The 20,428-nt window shown below is 34.5% G+C and overlaps 1 protein-coding gene across 1 annotated transcript in view; it reads right to left on the reverse strand.

Moving 5' to 3' along the window:
• l(3)80Fj (lethal (3) 80Fj) overlaps nt 1–20,428 on the reverse strand; it is a 499,933-nt gene that overhangs the window by 55,491 nt on the left and 424,014 nt on the right. The window contains exons 36-37 of the mRNA XM_069845727.1: nt 11,440–11,633; nt 1,663–1,874 (exon numbers count right to left, since the gene is read on the reverse strand). Coding sequence (XP_069701828.1) covers nt 1,663–1,874; nt 11,440–11,633 — 406 coding nt within the window. The remainder of the gene's footprint in view (nt 1–1,662; nt 1,875–11,439; nt 11,634–20,428) is intronic.

Raw genomic sequence — 20,428 nt, forward strand, 5'->3', positions numbered from 1 at the left:
GATACAGAGTTGTAGTACTAAGATATAATATATAATTTAAGATTTATAGAAAGGATGTTGAATTTTATTATGTATTTACCTCATTCCTCCCACATACAGAGAAGCACAATAATGCTCATATTTTTATTTCTCAACAATGGTGCAACTGTAAAACTTGAAATTTCCAAGTTTATTTCATTTATAATTCATGAAAATATATTGAAATTTTCACAAATGTATCATTAACATTTTTGAGTTATTGGGTTTCAAACTTTCAAATTGCTCTCCTCGAAATTTTAATAAAAGTGACTTATGAATTACCTCATTCTTCCGGTGTGGTCTTCACAGGATTGTTTCCTACGCTTGAAACTTCTCTACACAAATGAGAGAGCTAACACACTATCAGTATTGTCAACATGTATAAGGGAGTGAATAAAAACAAAAACCAATGAAACTTTAGACTGATTTAGGAATTTGAGGGGGAAATATCGAAAAGTTAGGCCCTAAAAATCATTTTAGGGCACTTTTAAACCCTATGAATAGCTTTCAATTTTCATGAAATGTAAAGATCAGAAATTATTTCTGCTTTCTCCTATACGAACAAAATAGGCATTTGTCCTAAAATCCGATGCAAGTAAATAAGTAAATAAGTAAGTAAGTAAGTAAATAAACAAATAAATAAATAAATAAACAAACAAACAAACAAACAAAAACAAACAAATAAAAACAAACAAACAAACAAACAGACAGACAGACAGACAGACAGACAGACAGACAGACAGACAGACAGACAGACAGACAGACAGACAGACAGACAGACAGACAGACAGACAGACAGACAGACAGACAGATAGATAGATAGATAGATAGATAGATAGATAGATAGATAGATAGATAGATAGATAGATAGACAAATAAACAAATAAATAAATAAAAATTACACGTAAAAAAACTAAAAAATACACAACTGTGATCTATGGGATCACTAATGTTGCATATGAGCACGCAACTACTGGAGGATTAATGTATATATTTATGGACTGAATCCAACAGACCTACGAAGAGTACATATTCACGTTAAATAATAAATAAAATATTCGATGAATATTCTATCTATACTACAAATACACTTTAAATTAATGAAGACAGTATCATAGCCAGAACTTAATAATTCCTACTGAAAATTGAAACTAATCAGAACTGTTATCATTTACATGAGAAAGAATGGTTTGCTCAGTCTATGAGCAATAATTCACTTATTTCACAAGGTCAGCTTCAGAACTTTAATAGTTTGGTTGATATTACACGCCATTTATATATATATATATATATATATATATATATATATATATATATATATATATATATATATATATATATTGTATTGAAAATCTAGCAAGGAAGACTGCACTAAGCTAGTACTAGGCAAAATCTCACCTATTTAGTTGCCTAGATGATGTAGACTGGCAGTGGTCAGTTCCATCTGATATGACTTCTTGTTTTAAACGAAACTAGTAGCTAAGAAATGCAGCAAAATTACTCCCAATGCAAACTATACATCACATACATCACAGTGACAAACAATACGTATTTAGCATAACTTCCAAATCAGGATGATAGGCACTAATCATGCCTAGTGAAGTACAATTTATATAGTAAGTTGAGCTGTTGGTAATAACTCACAAAGTAGATGATCTGTAAGTGTAGCATGAAGTTGTTCTGGAGAGAGCCATCGGCAGAGGGCACCCAAACAGCCTGCTACTGCTGCACGTGTGACATCTTCTGGATGACCAAGCATTCCTGTTAGTGTTACATACACAGCTTTGCGAAGAGGTTCTGTCATTTTATCTCCTGCTGGAGTAATAACACCTCTCAGGGCCTGCAGCATTGTTTCCCTAGGTAAAAATAAAGCAGTAAGTGTTACATAGTTCACTTTTCAGTTCTCCAAGAATATGCCCTTGGTTACAAATTATGTAGGCCTACATTAACTCTCAAATAATTGCTATGTCCATTAACTTGCCTTCATTCTATATAAGATATCCAATGAAAAAAACGTAACATTAGGTTTAAATTCCGTTACAAATTTTGACGTGTCACAAACCTACAATTTTCTAAGATAAGGCAACAAAGTTGTATATAACAGAGGCATAATTTTAACAATGAAATATCATGAAAGCATAGTCATCATTAATGTGAGAATGGTTACCAAGCTTGACATTATATTTGGAGTTCTTTAATTCACCCTCACTTGAGGGTGATATAAATATTCAACATTGTTTTCTTTAAGAAGGAAATAAAGCTGGAAGTACCTTGTCATGAATTTATGGCATGTAAAAACCTGTGCCTAAATGAACGGTTCCACGCAATTTACCATTTACCAATCAATTTTCTTCCAATTCCAATCTGTTAATCATAATCAGCATTAAAAGTTCTCCTAGGAATAAAAAATATATATAGTGTTAAAAGTTGTGTAATCAAGATATATAAAAGTTCTCCCACCTCCAAAACAGAATTCAACTGTCACTCTATTCTCACATATTATAAGAAGGGCTTGGGCATGAACACACTTAAAACGTAAAAGTAGGCACTAGAAACATCTAAAATAGACACTAAAATAGGAACTAATATTCAAAATGTGTGTATACTGCATATAAATTATACATATTTTCACGTAATCCACTTTGCTGCACTTTTAACATGAGCTACTGTGTTTTCATGACTCTTTAAATGCCACTTCTTTGCACTTTTCACCTGTAAAAAAAATAAGGCTAATCTATCAGTCCAACTTACTTACTTACAAATGGCTTTTAAGAATCCGGAGGCTCATTGCCATCCTCACATAAGCCTGCCATCGGTCCCTATCCTGTGCAAGATTAATCCAGTCTCTATCATCATATCCCACCTCCCTCAAATCATTTTAATATTATTCTCCCATCTACGTCTCGGCCTCCCCAAAGGTCTTTTTCCCGCCGGCCTCCCAACTAACACTCTATATGCATTTCTGGATTCGCCCATACGTGCTACATGCCCTGCCCATCTCAAATGTCTGGATTTACTTACTTACTTACTTACAAAAGGGTTTTTAAGGAACCCGAAGGTTCATTGCCGCCCTCACATAAGCCCGCCATCGGTCCCTATCCCGTGCAAGATTAATCCAGTCTCTATCATCATATCCCACCTCCCTCAAATCCATTTTAATATTATCCTCCCATCTACGTCCAGGCCTCCCTAAAGGTCTTTTTCCCTCCGGTCTCCCAACTAACACTCTATATGCATTTCTGGATTCGCCCATACGTGCTACATGCCCTGCCCATCTCAAACGTCTGGATTTAATGTTCCTAATTATGTCAGGTGAAGAATACAATGCGTGCAGTTCGGCAATGTGTAACTTTCTCCATTCTCCTGTAACTTCATCCCGCTAAGCCCCAAATATTTTCCTAAGCACCTTATTCTCAAACACCCTTAACCTATGTTCCTCTCTCAGAGTGAGAGTCCAAGTTTCACAACCATACAGAAGAACCGGTAATATAACTGTTTTATAAATTCTAACTTTCAGATTTTTGGACAGCAGACTGGATGATAAGAGCTTCTCAACTGAATAATAACACGCATTTCCCATATTTATTCTGCGTTTAATTTCCTCCCGAGGTCATTTATATTTGTTACTGTTGCTCCAAGATACTTGAATTTTTCCACCTCTTCGAAGGATAAATCTCCAATTTTTATATTTCCATTTCGTACAATATTCTGGTCACGAGACATAATCATATACTTTGTCTTTTCGGGATTTACTTCCAAACCGATCGCTTTACTTGCTTCAAGTAAAATTTCCGTGTTTTCCTTAATCGTTTGTGTATTTTCTCCTAACATATTCACGTCATCCGCATAGACAAGAAGCTGATGTAACCCGTTCAATTCCAAACCCTGCCTGTTATCCTGAACTTTCCTAATGGCATATTCTAAAGCGAAGTTAAAAAGTAAAGGTGATAGTGCATCTCCCTGCTTTAGCCCGCAGTGAAATGAAAAAGCATCAGATAGAAACTGACCTATACGGATCTGGACCTATCTGGATTTAATGTTCCTAATTATGTCAGGTGAAGAATACGATGCATGCAGTTCTGAGCTGTGTAACTTTCTCCATTCTCCTGTAACTTTATCCCTCTTAGCCCCAAATATTTTCCTGAGAACCTTATTCTCAAACACTCTTAATTGTTGTTCCTCTCTCAAAGTGAGAGTCCAAGTTTCACAACCATACAGAACAACCGGTAATATAACTATTTTACAAATCCTAACTTTCAGATTTTTTGACAGCAGATTAGATGACAAAAGTTTCTCAACCGAATAATAACAGGCATTTCCCATATTTATTCGACATTTAATTTCCTCCCGAGTGTCATTTATATTTGTTAGTGTTACTCCAAGATATTTGAATTTTTCCACCTCTTCGAAGGATAAATCTCCAATAAGTTGGAGCCTTAATCTCCTGCCACACTTTGGGGATGACTTAAAACATGAAATGCCTTTACCACAAATAAAGTTATAAAATTTACAGCTCACTTTGTCTATACTACCTTAATATCGTGTAAAAAACGAGAAAGTATTGAAACTTCATTGTATTACTAATTAAGGTTGCCAGACAACTTGCATTTTAAGCCATAATCGTATATTTAAAGAAACTCCCATATCCCTTATAAATCTTTCACGGGATGCAAATTGACCCATATTTTTAAGACTGAATAAAATTTACGTTTTAACCTCAAATTCTATAAGAAAAACGGTAGTAAAATTTGTCTTTATTTACATGTTTTAAGCATTTGATGAAAAAGAATTATTGTATCGTAAAACATGCACTGTTGCGATTTTGTGAGGCGATATGTAACTTTACTGGTCTATGCATAACTTCAACATTTCAGTTAGCATTACATTTTTACAACAATGAAAATAGATGATTATTTAAAATGTTTAAATAAATACAACACAGGATGTAAATACTGCAAGAAATAATTTTCGATCGCTCATGGGGGATGGACTGATGTGCCGTAACATAGCTGTGGAGTAGACCACAGATGCAACAAAGTTGGTGAAATGCAGATGCAGAATCAATAAAGAATTTCTTCGTAAGAAGAAATGCTTCACAAGAAGAAAAGGCACATAAAACTATGATTTGAATATCATTATTTCTTTGGTCTTTTCCTTATATATATATATATATACCGTAAAATGGGTGACTTTGAACGCCGAGGTGACTTTGAACAGTAATTTAGCGCCTTTCTAAATTAAATGCTGTACTCAATTGCGAAAAAACTGAACTAATTTATTGACAACTTAAACAGTTTTTTCGCAATTGGGTACAGCATTTAATTTAGAAAGGCGCTAAATTACTGTTCAAAGTCACCTCAGCGTTCAAAGTCACCCCACTTTACGGTATTGAATACAAGGAAACAATTGGGATACTCTCCCTGTTTAATCTACTCGATTCTTTTCACTAATTAAAGTAATTTATTTGCAGATTGTATTGGTAGAATTTCAAGTACATCTCTGTGTAAAATATAAAACCTGTCCTACAGCTCTTTGGATTACGAGAACAAGTTGGTCCATTATCTATTTGAGGATTCCAGAATAGCTACAAATATTGCGTGTGATAGAAGCAAAGCTGATGTTTTAGTGAAAAATGTATTAGGCTAAGATGCCATAAATCTGATCATTGTGAATCACAATAATGCACATTTTTTTCTTTGTATATATAGACACTTCGAATAAAATGAACAGAAAATTCTATCCCATATGTGTACAGTATTTTTCATTAGATAGTTGAAGTGGTGTATGTAAAAAACTAATTAATTTTATGGAGGAATCTCATGAGACTGAATAAACTATATCCAACAGCATTCAGACTGCTTCAAAAACTCATAACTAGAGCCCGGATTTCCATGCAGATGCATGTTTTTATATAAGCTGGTTACATTTCTTAAACTTTACAAATATTCATTTTATGACTTATCGAGGGTTGTAAGGGGTAGTGACGTGCATTCCACAATCTCTCCTACTCAAATCCCAACCCCACCTGCTTGTGGCGCAATCTGCTAATTAACTAATGGGGGCTCTGCAGTATAACCATTACATCTAGTACAGAGGAAATGCTGTACTCCCATGCCTGTCCAGAGGCTATAGGTGGCAACCCCACCACTGGACTTACTTCCTCCAGGCTAGTAACCTGTTGGAAGGACATCTTCTTACTAAAAAGTCTCTACAAACACAGAACACAACTGCTTACAATGGTAACGACCCATGATTGTTAAAGGACAAGAGTTGGAAACGAAAGAATATAATGAATTTTGCTACTTGGAATGTACGTAGTATTTGCCATAAAGATGATTAATTAGATGATAATTTAAACAAGAAGAAAATTCACATAGCTGTAATATCAGAAACCAAGAGGAAATTAAGAGGCACGAAGGAAACCAATAATTATATCGAAATTTACAGTGGAGTACACAAGAATGTGAGAGCACAAGCAAGTGTAATGATTATGGTCCATAAATCCCTCAAATCTTCCATACATAGCTATACTTATTGGAATGAGAGAATCATTCAATTAAGATTTAAAACATTCAGGGGATATTTAACAGTAATTGGCTTATATACCCCAAATGAGGGCGATGAAGAAGAAAATACAAAATTTTATGAGAAATTACAGCACATAATGGACAAAGTCCCTAAATCAGATTTCCTCTTGTTGATGGGGGATCTAAATCCACGCATAGGTAACACTAAAATAGGGCCATATATAGGAACAAATGGCGAACATATAAAGAATAGGAATGGAGAGAGATTAATTGATTTTGTAATGTATAATCAATTGAAAATTATGACTACTCACTTTAAACATCCACAGAGTCACAAATTTACATGGGAGGCCAGAGGTCAAAAGTCAATAATTGATTATGTAATCACCAACAAAAAAAATGGCTGGTATTATATTGGACACAAGGGTTTTTCGCAGCTTTGAAATTGTATCTGATCACTATTTGTTAGTTGCACCAGCATGATTTCCTCCAAGGTGGTATAATAATAAACAAATTATTAAATAACCTACATCTTGTTTTAAGGTTTCACTACTTAATGGCCCAAGTATTCGGTGGTTCTATGATAAGAGAATAGTTAATTTACCAAATATAGAAATAGGAAGTAATATTGAGGAAGAATGGAGTAATTTGAATTATAACTACAGCAGCAAAGGAAAGTCTAGGAACTAAAAAGAAATGGAACAGAAAACGTGGTTTAAGGAAATGGGACGATAATGTAGCCAAAATTATTACTGATAAGAGGGAAGCATTTAAAAAATATCTATCAACTGGTACACTTGTTGATGAAATGGAATATAAGAAGAAAAGAGCATTAGCAAAGAGGGAAGTTAGGAAAAATCATAGAAAATGTTGGAATGACTTTGCTGTTCAGTTGGAAACAGATATTACTAGACCAAACCCAAAAACATTAAAAATTTTGAAACAATTAAATGGAGAGGTACAAGAAAGAGTTAAAATTAATACAATCCATTTGGAGGAATGGGTTCATTATTTTCGAGATTTATGGCAGCAAAAGAATACAATTTTATGCTTTCCAAATTCTTATAATGGTGACATGGCAAATTTTACTTTAAATGAATTACAAATAGTGCTATCACAATGTAAAAATAATAAGGCACCTGGGGAAGATGATATCAATTTGGAATTATTCAAGTATGCAGGAGATGCTTTTAATAATAGATTTTTACTTTTTTTAAACAGAATATTTAATGACGAGAATCCTCCACCAGAAAGTTGGCAAAGAGCAATAGTAATTCCGGTACACAAAAAAGGTGTTATAAGCAAGTGTGATATCTTTAGAGAAATAAGCCTTCTCAATTCTGGCTACAAAACTTATACCAAATTACTAAAAATTAAATTGAACCAATTTTATGACACTACACTGGATGAAGCACAAAATGGATTCCGAAAAGGCAGATCATATACAGAAGGATATTTTACACTTAAGCTTTTGACCGAAAAACATAGAGAATTTAATATTGAAACCCAACTGGCATTTATTGATATGAAGAAAGCCTTCGACAGAGTAGACAGAAACAAATTATTGAATATTTTAGCACATGACGGTATTCCAAATCAATTAATAACAGCTATTTACAATATTTATAATAATAATAATCATATATAGGTTAGGATTGAAAACAAATATTCAGAATGGAAACGAATAAATCAAGGAGTGAGACAGGATTGCAGTTTATATCCTCTATTATTTATAATATACATGAATCACAATATTAAGGAATGGAGATTTAAACCACATGGAAGTATACCGATAAGTCGTTTGTCCCAAATAGATACCTTATTATTTGTTGATGATATTGTGTTTATGGCAACTTCAGAAGATAATTTACAACGTTTGGTTTACAACTTTAATCAAATGGCAGAAAGTTTCAATATGGAAATTTCAACTGACAAATCTAAAGTGATGGCTTTTTTAGGAAAGGAACCAGTCCATAGCAAAATTTGCATCAATAATAAGATCATAGAACAAGTTAAAAATTTTAGTTATCTTGGTTACCAAATTTCATATGACGAAGAAAAAGATTTGAATGAGAAAATTATTAAATTCAACAGAGCAATGGGGATAATCAATCAGATATTCAAACCAACCTTAGTACAAAAACACACGCGCACCAGAATTTATAAAACATTGGCCAGACCTATACTCTGTTTTGGTAGTGAAACTTGGACGATTTGTAATACTGATTCACAAAGATTAACGGCAGCAGAAATGAGATTTATGCGTCGTATAGCGGGATACACGAGAATGGATCACATTATAAAATTTTGACATTATGAAAGAACTGCAGATTGAACCAATTACGGAATACCTACAGAAATACAGACAAAACTGGAGATCACATGTCATCAGAATGCCTCATTCTAGAATTCCACGCCAAATTTTTAATTACCATCCTGTGAGCAAGAGATCCGTGGGCAGACCGTTCAAGCGTTGGCAAGAGACCATAACGGGCCATTAGGCCCAATACATGCAAGGATGATGATGATGATGATGATGATGATGATGACTTATCGATACCAAATAACTGTACTTTTGACACAATCTCTTCTTGCAGTTCTAACAGGAGGTATAGCAGCACTTCACAAATCCACACAATGCTGCTTCTGCCTTCCTTTCTTGCAGTATTTCGACCTTTGGCTTGTAATGAGCAAGAGTTGAGAATTGGAAATTCCAATGTAAGAAAGACAGGATTAAGTGGAAAGTCCGAAGACTAGTTGTCAGTAGGATTCCATGAAACGATATTACCAGTACCATTCTTTTATTTTTTTTTCTCAATAACAAATGACCTGGAAATACCAGATTCAAAGAGGTGGAAAAATTCAAATATCTTGGAACAACCGTACAAATATAAATGACATTAGGGAGGAAATTAAACGCAGAATAAATATGGGAAATGCGTTATTATTCACTTGAGAAGCTTTTGTCATCCAGTCTGCTCTCAAAAAAGCTGAAAGTTATAATTTATAAAACAGTTATATTACCGGTTGTTCTGTATGGTTGTGAAACTTGGACTCTCACTTTGAGAGGGGAACAGAGATTATGGGTGTTTGAGAATAAGGTTCTTAGGAAAATATTTGGGGCTAAGAGGGATGAAGTTACAGGAGAATGAAGTTACACAACACAGAACTGCACGTATCATATTCATCTGACATAATTAGTAACATTAAATCCAGATGTTTGAGATGGGCAGGACTTGTAGCACATATGGGTGAAACCAGAAATGCATATAGAGTGTTAGTTGGGAGGCCGCAGGGAAAAATACCTTTGGGGAGGCGTAGACATAGATGGGAGAATAATATTAAAATGGATTTGAGGGAGGTGGGATATGATGATAGAGACTGGATTAATCTTGCACAGGATAGGGACCGATGGCAGGCTTATGTGAGGGTGGCAATGAACCTGTAGATTCCTTAAAAGCCGTAAGTAAGGACACTGATTGAAAATCCAAATGAATGTACAGTTCTGTTATTTTATTACATTTTGTGAACGATGGAATTTTTTCATAATTTGGATTTATTATTATGTTAAAAGCTAATTGTATGCTAATGTCCCTTATTTTGATGTGAGAAGTCTGGCAACCCTGTTACTAAGAGTAAGGATAGCACGTTAAATTTTGTTAAATTAATAACCTTTAATATTGTACTCACAGTAAATACATTACTATTCTTCCATCTGTCAGGAAACCTATCCACTCTTTCATTCTCATCTTGAATCTCTTTTTTTTTTTTCTTAGCAATATAAAAATTATCAGCAGACCAAACTGCTGACTGAATAGTGACATGTACATCAAGCAGGTAAGCATATGAAGCTGAGAGTGGAAAGACTTTTGTTACAAGAACACATGTGTGCAAGATGCTGGAGGTAACAACAATAGACTGTTGGTAACAAAACAGGTTAACTTTGAACACTATAATGAAGGGAAAATTCTGAAGAACGAAATGCCCACGTAAAAAAGAAAAAAATGATAATAAGCTCATATTTATAAAATAGGCATAGGTATAGGCACTATGAAGCTTGGACTGGAGGTTTTAAGTGACATCACATGCATTTCGATTAAGTTCCCTAACTTATGTACCACCTTAGGAAAAAAAAAGACAAGTCGTCATATGCTAAATCCGCTTTGGAAGACTTCACTTGATTCTGTAAGAGCTTAAGTTTACACGTGAAGAAATTTCTTATGCATGTTTTCCTTCTGTTTGTTGCTTTTTCAGACTGTTTATAGATAAAGTGTTATAACTAATACATAACAAAGGTATATTTCAAGTTGTAAATTAGGTGCAAAATAAACATCCTTTCCCTAGTCATGTGAACCAGGCGCTGCCCAAAGCATACTTAAAAAATAACGATCTCTTGTAGCGTGAATTTTCTGTGTCTAAGGTTATATGCAGGAATAAAATAGGCAAAAGGAAATGTCCGAGGTCTAATCATCAGCAATATATAATTTCGCCTTAAAGGTTTTCCTACTTTAGAAATAGAATTCACTCATCAGACGATTCTTGCCTTATCATCACGATATACAATTTCGCCTTAAAGGCTCTTCCACCTCAGAAACAGAATTCACATATGTCAGACCATTCTCGCCAATCGTCAGCAATAAAAAAATTTCCCTTAAAGTTTCTTGCACCTCAGGAACAGAAATCATCTTTTTTAGACCATTCCTGCCTATCATCAGTACTTAATAAAGAATTTCGCCTTAAAAGTCCTCCCAACTCAGAAATAGAAGCTAACCTTGTTGGACCATTCTTGCCATCATCAACAATAAAAAAAATTGCCCTTCAGGGTTTTCCCACCTCAAAAACTACAGCACTGTCTCTGGAGACAATGAAGTATTAATAAAAAGGAGAGTATTACCTGATTGCAGGATCATCTGCTGACCGTACTCCAGTATGTAATTCCGTGAAAAGAGGATCTGCTCTTGTGTGGATCACGATAAGGTGACTGAGAGCACTTGCAGCTTTGATGCGAACTTGTCGATTTGAATCATTAAGAGCTTTGAGGAATGTCGTCTGTAGCTGAGGTAGGAACTGTTTCAGCATCACACCAACCTAAAAGCACCAATTATATAGAATGGGATCCAGAAATGTCGAATGACAACCTGGTGGCATTGGGGAGAATATCTTATCTTTGGCACTCCTATATATTATAATAGAAGTGAATTGCGCACAATGTCCATTGACTTATGTGTCTTTTACAAATTCACTGATGGAGCATTTCCTCGCTGGACATCCTGTATATGGTATCTGTCACATTGTTGAGGACATAGTTTACACATACATGTATCCCTTGGGTCATAAAAAAGTGTATGTATGTGTGTGTGTGTGTGTGTTAGACGGAAAGTTTCTTCCTTTTTTTTTCTTTACTTCAAGAGTTTTGGAAGTTTCTTTACAGTGTGGAGGTAGTATCATTTGTTCCTAACCGATGAAGTAGGCTGTATCATATTGGATATTTCTTTGCCTTTATTGCTGATAGTATTTCATCACTTTCCCGAAGTTTCATGTGCAGGGCCTGATTTAGGCAGTAGCCTTTGGTGCCTCTGCTCAGGGTCTCATGATTCTGGGGGCCTCAAAATCCAGAAACAAACTTTTTTAAAATTAATTATACAAATTGAATAGGCAATAAAACTACCGACTGAAAATCAGAATTGAGAAAGTATGTAATTACCTAATTAATTATTATATTAGAAAATGCATAAAAAATCACGTTATTGTTTTAAGTTTAGAGACATCAGTCGCTTGCAGAGTTTAATGTGTTCAACTTATAAAAGTTGTTTACCATGTAGGCTTACAGTTTATTTAAATTGTAACAGTAAGCCTATTTAAATAATTAATAATGAATTCAGCAGCCAAAGTCCAACAATATTGTCAATTCTCATTGTAGTGAGTGTTAAACCAAGTGCCTAATGCTTGTGTTCCTTGCAGCTTATCTAATTTCTGTTTGTATAGAACCATTATCGGTGTGTAGTGGTAGTGTTAAAGTGTTTTTGTAGGAATGTCCATAGTTAAAAATGAAATTCCCAAACAAATTTGAGTTAGGGGTCATTAAAAGAGAATGGAAAGCTATTGAAATTCAACAGCAGGAAAAACAACGCTGATCAATGAGCAAGTATGTTTGTTCATATTTTACTGGCAGTAATTCCTTTACCCACAGACCTTCAGTTTCAAAAAGTTGAGAATGTTTTAACACAGACTAAAGAAGATATTGGCATACAGAGACAACAATCCGCCACAGCTACTACATTGTGGAAAGCCAATTTTGTTTATAAGCCTAAGCCATAATTTAGGAAAAATGAACATTTCTCCTAAATTCCTGAATTACTGCACTAGAGAAAACAAGAGATAATACAACCAATGAAATCAGCTTTGACCTGTCTTCTGGCCACACATAATCACTGATTACCTTAAGGAAGACTTTATTTTTAATTATTCTCCTCAAAATAGAGAATTAATAAAAAGCTCTGTGAAATAAATACACAATGAAAGGAGCTAAGCAACAGAATATATGAATATGAAAATAAGGGGTCTCATAAAGAAAATCAAGCTCTGGGTCTCTGAAATTATAAATCAGGTCCTGTTCATGTGTTCTGTTTCAAAGTGTCATTATACAGTAGTGGTGCACTGTTATCTTAAAAAACATTATTACAACTTCGTACAAAGTGAGTTGATTTAAAATTCTGTATTTATCACTTTCTTTAACTTTTCAATGATTCTTAATAACAAAGGAATTACTGCTGAATTTGCATTTGCGGTTATAGGAGACGAAGCTCCATGTGGTGGATACCAAGACTGCTGATGGTACTTACTATCGGGAAAGTACTGTGCCAATGTATGCACAATCACTGCAGAAAGGATTGTTTCCAAATACCAGCATGACAGTTTTCAGGCATGATGGTTCTAGAGCTCATACAGCCAAAACTTCAGTAGAACTTTTGAAAACAAAATGTTCAACTGTTTGGGAGGACTGAACGAGAAACAGTCCGGATTTCAACCCTATGGAGCATTTATGGGATAGACTACAGAATTCAGTTTCAAAGAACCTCGTCCATGCAATAGAGACCAACTTATTGCACGTTTTATGCATGAATGGAATTTCATCACTGCTGTTGTCTCCACAACCTAGATCCTCCTCATACATGATACTGATAAAGTGAATTGTTGGACTCTCTAATTACTAATTTTGAGAGCAAACTGTGATATATAATTACTGTAAAAAATTATAATAAAATTATTGTATAAAATTGAAGGGAAAAAACCTCCGCCCACCATGTGTGTATGTGTGTGTGTGTGTGTATATATATTGTGTGTGTATATATATATATATATATATATATATATATATGTTCTAGGTATAACACCTTAAGACACCAAGATGTAAAAAAAAAAAAAAAAAAAAAAAAAAACCATGATAATGCATGGCAGTGGCAAGGTCTATGGATCATTTTGTACCACAATAGGAAATAGTATGTGAAAACGTGGTAGCACACCATCAAGATATTAGGGGTACCGGTTAATAATACAACTTGCCACATTGTGTAAATTTTACGACGAGCTATAAAATACCTAGCTGTAAATATCACATTAAGGAAATATACAAGTTAAATGCTACATTATCATGAAAAATGACAAATTGCCTTCATCACATTTTGTAGTTATCAAAAAGTCAGTTACCATAATATTTGAGATGTAACTAACACATTTTTTTTAATGCAATGGGACTTGACATTACCACTGGCCATTAATATAAATACATATGAAATGCTTAGTAAAGACATCTGAATAGTAAAAGCAGAAAGCAAAAAAAAAAAACTTGTTTGAGAAAGTACATATACAACCTATAAGTTCACTGTACAATGGTAGTTTTAATCTTGTTTCCCCAGTACTTCTTATGCAGAGGTACCAAATTTAAGATATTTGGGTGAGGGTTGAAGCCAGACGCTTTAATTTTTACAGTAGGTGTGTCAAACTCATTTGGGCCATGAGCCATTTCGTATATTACTAAACCTCTCGTAGACCACACATGATCTATAGATTTGCCACTGCTAAACCATTGATGTTTTTTTAAATGCCTTGTTGTCGATTCATATTCATAGCTGATAATGCATTAACAACTGTTTCAATGGAAATAAAAATATGATAAAATAATGCAATATAATATAATATAATAGGCCTATTGAACATATTATGAAAAGCAAGTTTAGTGCATGATATGTATTTCAATTTACAAAAGAACAAATTAACAAAAGTTATAAAACACAGTATTTCACCAGAAACACAAAGCAATGAAAAGCGAGTTTAACATGTAATATATCAATTTACGTAGATTTTTTTTAATAGGTTATTTTACAACGCTTTATCAACAGCTTAGGTTATTTAGCGTCTGCATGTGATGAAGGTGATAATGCCAGTGAAATGAGTCCGGGGTCCAGCACCGAAAGTTACCCAGCATTTGCTCATATTGAGTTGAGGAAAAACCCCGGAAAAAACCTCAACCAGGTAACTTGCCCCGACCTGGAATCGAACCAGGGCCACCTGGTTTCATAGCCAGATGCGCTGGCCGTTACTCCACAGATGTGGACTTTTTCGTAAATGGAAAGTTATAGAATATAGTATTTCACCAGAAACACAATATACATATATATTGTGTTTCTTGTTCCAAAATTTATGAAATGGGTTGCAAACAAGCTGTGCCAACTATCTAACAAAAAGTCACTGTCCATATTCTGAAGGACTGTGTTGGAAAAAGTGGATGAAGAACGAATGATATTGAAACTAATCAGAAAGAGGAAAACGAATTGGCTGGGTCACTAGTTGAGAAGAAACTGCCTTCTGAAGGATGCACTGGAAGGAATGTGACTATATATAAGATAATTCCGGGAGAGTTGCCCCACTTAAAGTTTTTATCGTTTAAAAATTAAACAAACCAAAGCAGATATTTTATTCATGTGTTATAGCAAGTGAAATACATTAAAGTTTTATGTAAAATATGAAACAATCGATAATTCGTACACAATAAGTGGTAAAATAAAAATAAATCAGATACGATATCACTGTAATATACACACATATAGGGGAGAGATGCCCCGCTGTGGTAATTCCTAAATTAAACTATTAATTTGATAAATAACACTCTAAATAATGTTGCTTATTTTATTTTTGCAATAAGTTCATTTTCTGAGCTCGTTTTTCAGTGCGACCACACACTTAGCCCACATGTTATGCAACTTCTTGCAGGAAAGTCACTGAATCCAATCAACAACTTCCTTCATTTGATAAAATGTTCAAGGCACTCAACAAAGTAGGGACTATATACTTTGTTTCATTTGACAACACTCTCTTCATATTTTCTCCAAAAGTGTCTTCTATATCTACTAGATTTTGAAGAATTTGACTTTGAGCTTTTTGGAACTAGGAGGCTTTCAAAGATGGTGTTTCCATTTTTATCTCCACCTGTAACGCGTTCTACCGATCGTTTTCTTTTCTTCACAGCAAAAGATATTACTGGCACATAGTTTATTTCATGAAAGGATTTGAAAGGAGTCGCTGTCGCTGAATTTGCCATTGTGGCACTTGAGCCGAAATTACAACTTCTTATCCCGTTATCATTAGAACTTGTAGCCAATAAAGTTTTCTCTTCTCTGAGATTTTCTGAAGAGGCACAGAAAGGAATTCTTACAGCTGTGTTGTTGATTGATGCACCATAAATACTGAAGAGGTGCTCAGGAACTGCATCTGGATTGAAAAGATAGAAACCTATGGCTCGAAATGACCTCTCTATTACTACCAACGCAGCTTTCTAGATGGATAGTCAGGCTTGCTTTTTATAAGCTACCCATTGCTGTGTTTCTGTTCTTGAAAAAATTCTTGAGAGACTTAAAATGTTAGCGATCAAGAGATTGAAGTGCCTGAGTTGCATAGGTTCGTAGGCAAACAATTGTGATTCATTATCCTCATTCTAGCATTTTATGTTGTCTAAATGTGCTGAATGTTCATCCAAAATTAAGAGAATCTTGCCAGGATTCTTTCTTGGAGTAAAATTTTCCTTCAATCGCTTCATAAATAATTCTGATGGAACATAGGACGATTTTGGATTCATATAAACCCCCGTTTCTGCTAGGAATCCGCCAAAAAACTTCAATTTTTCCTCTCAAACATTGCCGGTGGGAGAAATGTTCCCTCCGAATTGCAACATGTTATGACAGAATCACTTCCACCTTTTTCGCTTGAAGTTAGGACTTGAACATCTTTGGATCCCTTTTTTCTCAACCTCTTTTCCTTGTAAATTTGTTTAGTTGGATGCCACTTTCCTCTATTTTATGTGGCTTTCCTAAAAATTGCCTTTACATAGAATTGTTTCCAGGGGCCTGTTTCTCAAAAATACTAGTTTAGTAGTTCACCAGTTACTAGTTACCAGAGTATATTTCACCAGCTCTAGTAGATTCTGTTTCTCAAACTATTTCACCAGTCTAGTAACTTGTGACAATTTTTCACTAGTCACATGATCTCTTTCACTAGTCAGCTGATTGAGTTCATTTGTTTATACCCATTGGTAGGTATTGTTATTTGGGGTTAGGAGGCTAAGTTGTTTGTGTTTTGGTTCTTACTTCTCTCTTCTCTTGAAATTCCATCAATTGAAAGCAAATTAACTATACTCAATATCATTAATGACTCAAAGGATATATCATTCGGTGCGTTTTCAAGCATAATAACAAAAATGATACAGTAAACGACTGGACAAAAAAATTTGTAATAAGTGAGGCTATGGAACTGATACTTCAGAACAAAGACTATGCATACGTTAGGGACACTTATTGGCCCAACATTAAGAAAGCAACTTTGACGAGTACCAATTCAAGTTCACAGTATCATAATATGAACACATTATGTAGCAAGTGAGTCTACTGGCGACATGGATGCCACTTATGACTTGAAAAATTCGCTATTTTTTTTTTCAGTTTTACGTTTGATCTATTCATAAATTAGTGTCGTTTTGTATTTAAATTGTAGGCTAAAGTTGACAATGTCAGAAGAACTGGCAGTGGAGGAGGAAAGCCAGCAAAAATTACTGCAGTTGATGAATTGGTATTAGATTATTAGGAAAAAAATTCGGCATGTGTTGCTGGTCTAGGGCAGAAAAACCAGATGGTATTGGAAAATAATCAACATCCCGATTTGTAGAGCAATTTGTTTTTGAAGCTTTGCTGATAATGCATGACTTCTATTTGTTTGTCTTGTTATGGCAGGTCCCACTATATTTAACAACTCTCCAAGCTTTTCAGCACTTTATTTAAACCATTCATTATATTTAAACAATGCTCCCGTAAAGGAATAATAATTGTTCTTTCTCGATATAGTTTTAGCTCTTCTCACAACAACTTCTCTACTACTTCAATCGAAATCACTAAACCACATTTATTAAAAAAATAACTATAATATTTTGTTTTGATTATATGAGAAAGATTGCCACTGGTAACTGATAATATAGAAATCACCAGTCTTTAAAGTCTTGTAGGAATATTCCTGTTAAATACTAGTATAATCAACTAGATTAACATTTTGAGAAACAGAATCACTTATGAACTGGTGAAATCGACCAATATTACTAGTCTGTGAACTGGTAACTACTACTTTACCCTTGTAGTTTCTAGAAACACAGACTTGTAAAATAAACTAATATTACTACTGTACAGACTAGTATTACTAGTCCGTGAGTTTTGAGAAACAGGCCCCAGTAGGTCAAAATACTACTTGTCTCGACATATCTTGACCTCTTCAGACAGATGGATGATCCTTCTGACTGCCTGACAGGTAACTCAAGGTTTCGCTCTGGGAAGAATTGCAGCCATTGGATGTTTCTTGAAGACTCCACTAGATTTCAGTCGGTGGAATGCGATGCTTCATTAATTCCCCAAAAAGTTACAGTAAGATCGAAGAAATCTCTGGGATTGCATTGACTAATGTTTGGTCGTGAAATGTGTCTTTCAAACACAACTTTGGACATCCCTTAAAATTTTGAAGGCTCTCAACTTTGGGCACTTATTGAAAATGTCGCTGCAACAAATTTATAATACCGGTATTCCTTAAAATGTTCATGGATTTCAACTTTGGACACCTCTTGAAAATATGTGATCCTCTAGCAAGTTTTGGTCACCCTTTAAAATTATTGGCCTCTAATATACAATAATTATATTCTAATATAATAATTCAATTAAAATTCCAATAAATTCAGCAAGGATACTAATAATAATTAGTTATGTACCGTAATATCACTCTTAAGTACATGGGGCGTCTCTCCCTCAAACAGGTGGGGCATCTCTCCCTTTACCATGACCATTACGCCTTATGTATTTAAGGGTAACCGTAATGGACAATTACTTAATTTTTTTTTTTAGAATGGAGTACAATGCATGTACTTGTCAAATATATTGGATTAAGCAACATATACATAGCCATTATCCCAATTACGAATTTTGAAAAATTATAAATATTATAACAAAGCCTACGAAAAACAGCATTTCCTTTTCCTGTTCACTTTTCACACACAAAAAAACCGTCACAAAGATTGCACTGCTTGCCTTCGAGAGTGGTATACGAATTAAACAAATGGTCCCAAGGTCGATTCCTTAGAGGTTTTGAGATAAGGAGAAAAGGAGGGTGGGGCGACTCTCCCCCGTGGAGCATCTCTCCCGGAATTACCTTATATAATGACTTTTTTGTCAAATAGTTGGCACAGCTTGTTTGCAACCCATTTCATAAATTTTGGAACAAGAGATTCCGAAGACACAACTTTCATTATGGAAGAAAGTTTGGCATCTGTTAGCCTTGATCTGTGAGCTGTTTTGTTAGCTTTCATACGTAAAAAACAGCTGTTGGCATGAATATATGCTCCCAAAGTGACACAGGATTTCTGCTGCAAACTTTCTCATCTGTAGATATTTTTCCATTATATATGAATGGATTTCTGGGATTCCAGCTTCTCGATGCTATTCTTTTCAAATTGAATCATTTTGAAGATCAATTAGTTTCATTTTATAAGGAAGTAGGAGGACATTATAAGAAAAGGGACCAGTGAAAGAAAGTAAAGTCATGCACGTGTGCCTTAAGATCTTTAAAGGGCCGCTTATATCTTCCTCAATGTTTTGTATTCTCTCACAGTATTTTGAAAAACTGTAATTTTTATTTTGAATTTTGAACAGTTCACATGTAGGAAAATAAGCCAGATTACCTTCTTTTAAATGATTTTACCACAAGATAAACTTTTTTTTTTAACTAGCCAGTGAATCGAACATGTGAGTTATAAGTTGGTCTCTCCCTTGTAGTTTGATGTTTAAATCATTTAAGTATCCTATTATAATTAGGAAGGTCAGATCTTGTACTCATGACAGATCCTTAAAAAGAAATACATCCTCATCTTTCATTTCCAGGAACGGTATTATTTCTTCCAAAAGTAAATAAAACCTCTTTAATACATTATGGCAAGACAGCTAGCAAACCTCAGTGTAGTACAGTAGCCCTTCAAATTCAGTGTCCATATTCTGAAGGACTGTGTTGGAAAAAGTGGATGAAGAAAGAATGATATTGAAACTAATCAGAAAGAGGAAAAGGAATTGGCTGGGTCACTGGTTGAGAAGAAACTGCCTTCTGAAGGATGCACTGGAAGGAATGGTGAATGTGAGAAGAGTTCGGGGCAGAAGAAGATATCAAATGATAGACAAAATTAAGATATAAGGGTCATATGAAGAGACAAAGAGGAAGGCAGAAAATAGGAAAGAATGGAGAATGTTAGGTTTGCAGTGAAAGACCTGCTCTTGGGCAGAACACTATGAATGAATAAATCCTGAAGGAGT

This window comes from Periplaneta americana, chromosome 14, assembly GCF_040183065.1.
Source record: "Periplaneta americana isolate PAMFEO1 chromosome 14, P.americana_PAMFEO1_priV1, whole genome shotgun sequence".
NCBI lineage: Eukaryota > Metazoa > Arthropoda > Insecta > Blattodea > Blattidae > Periplaneta > Periplaneta americana.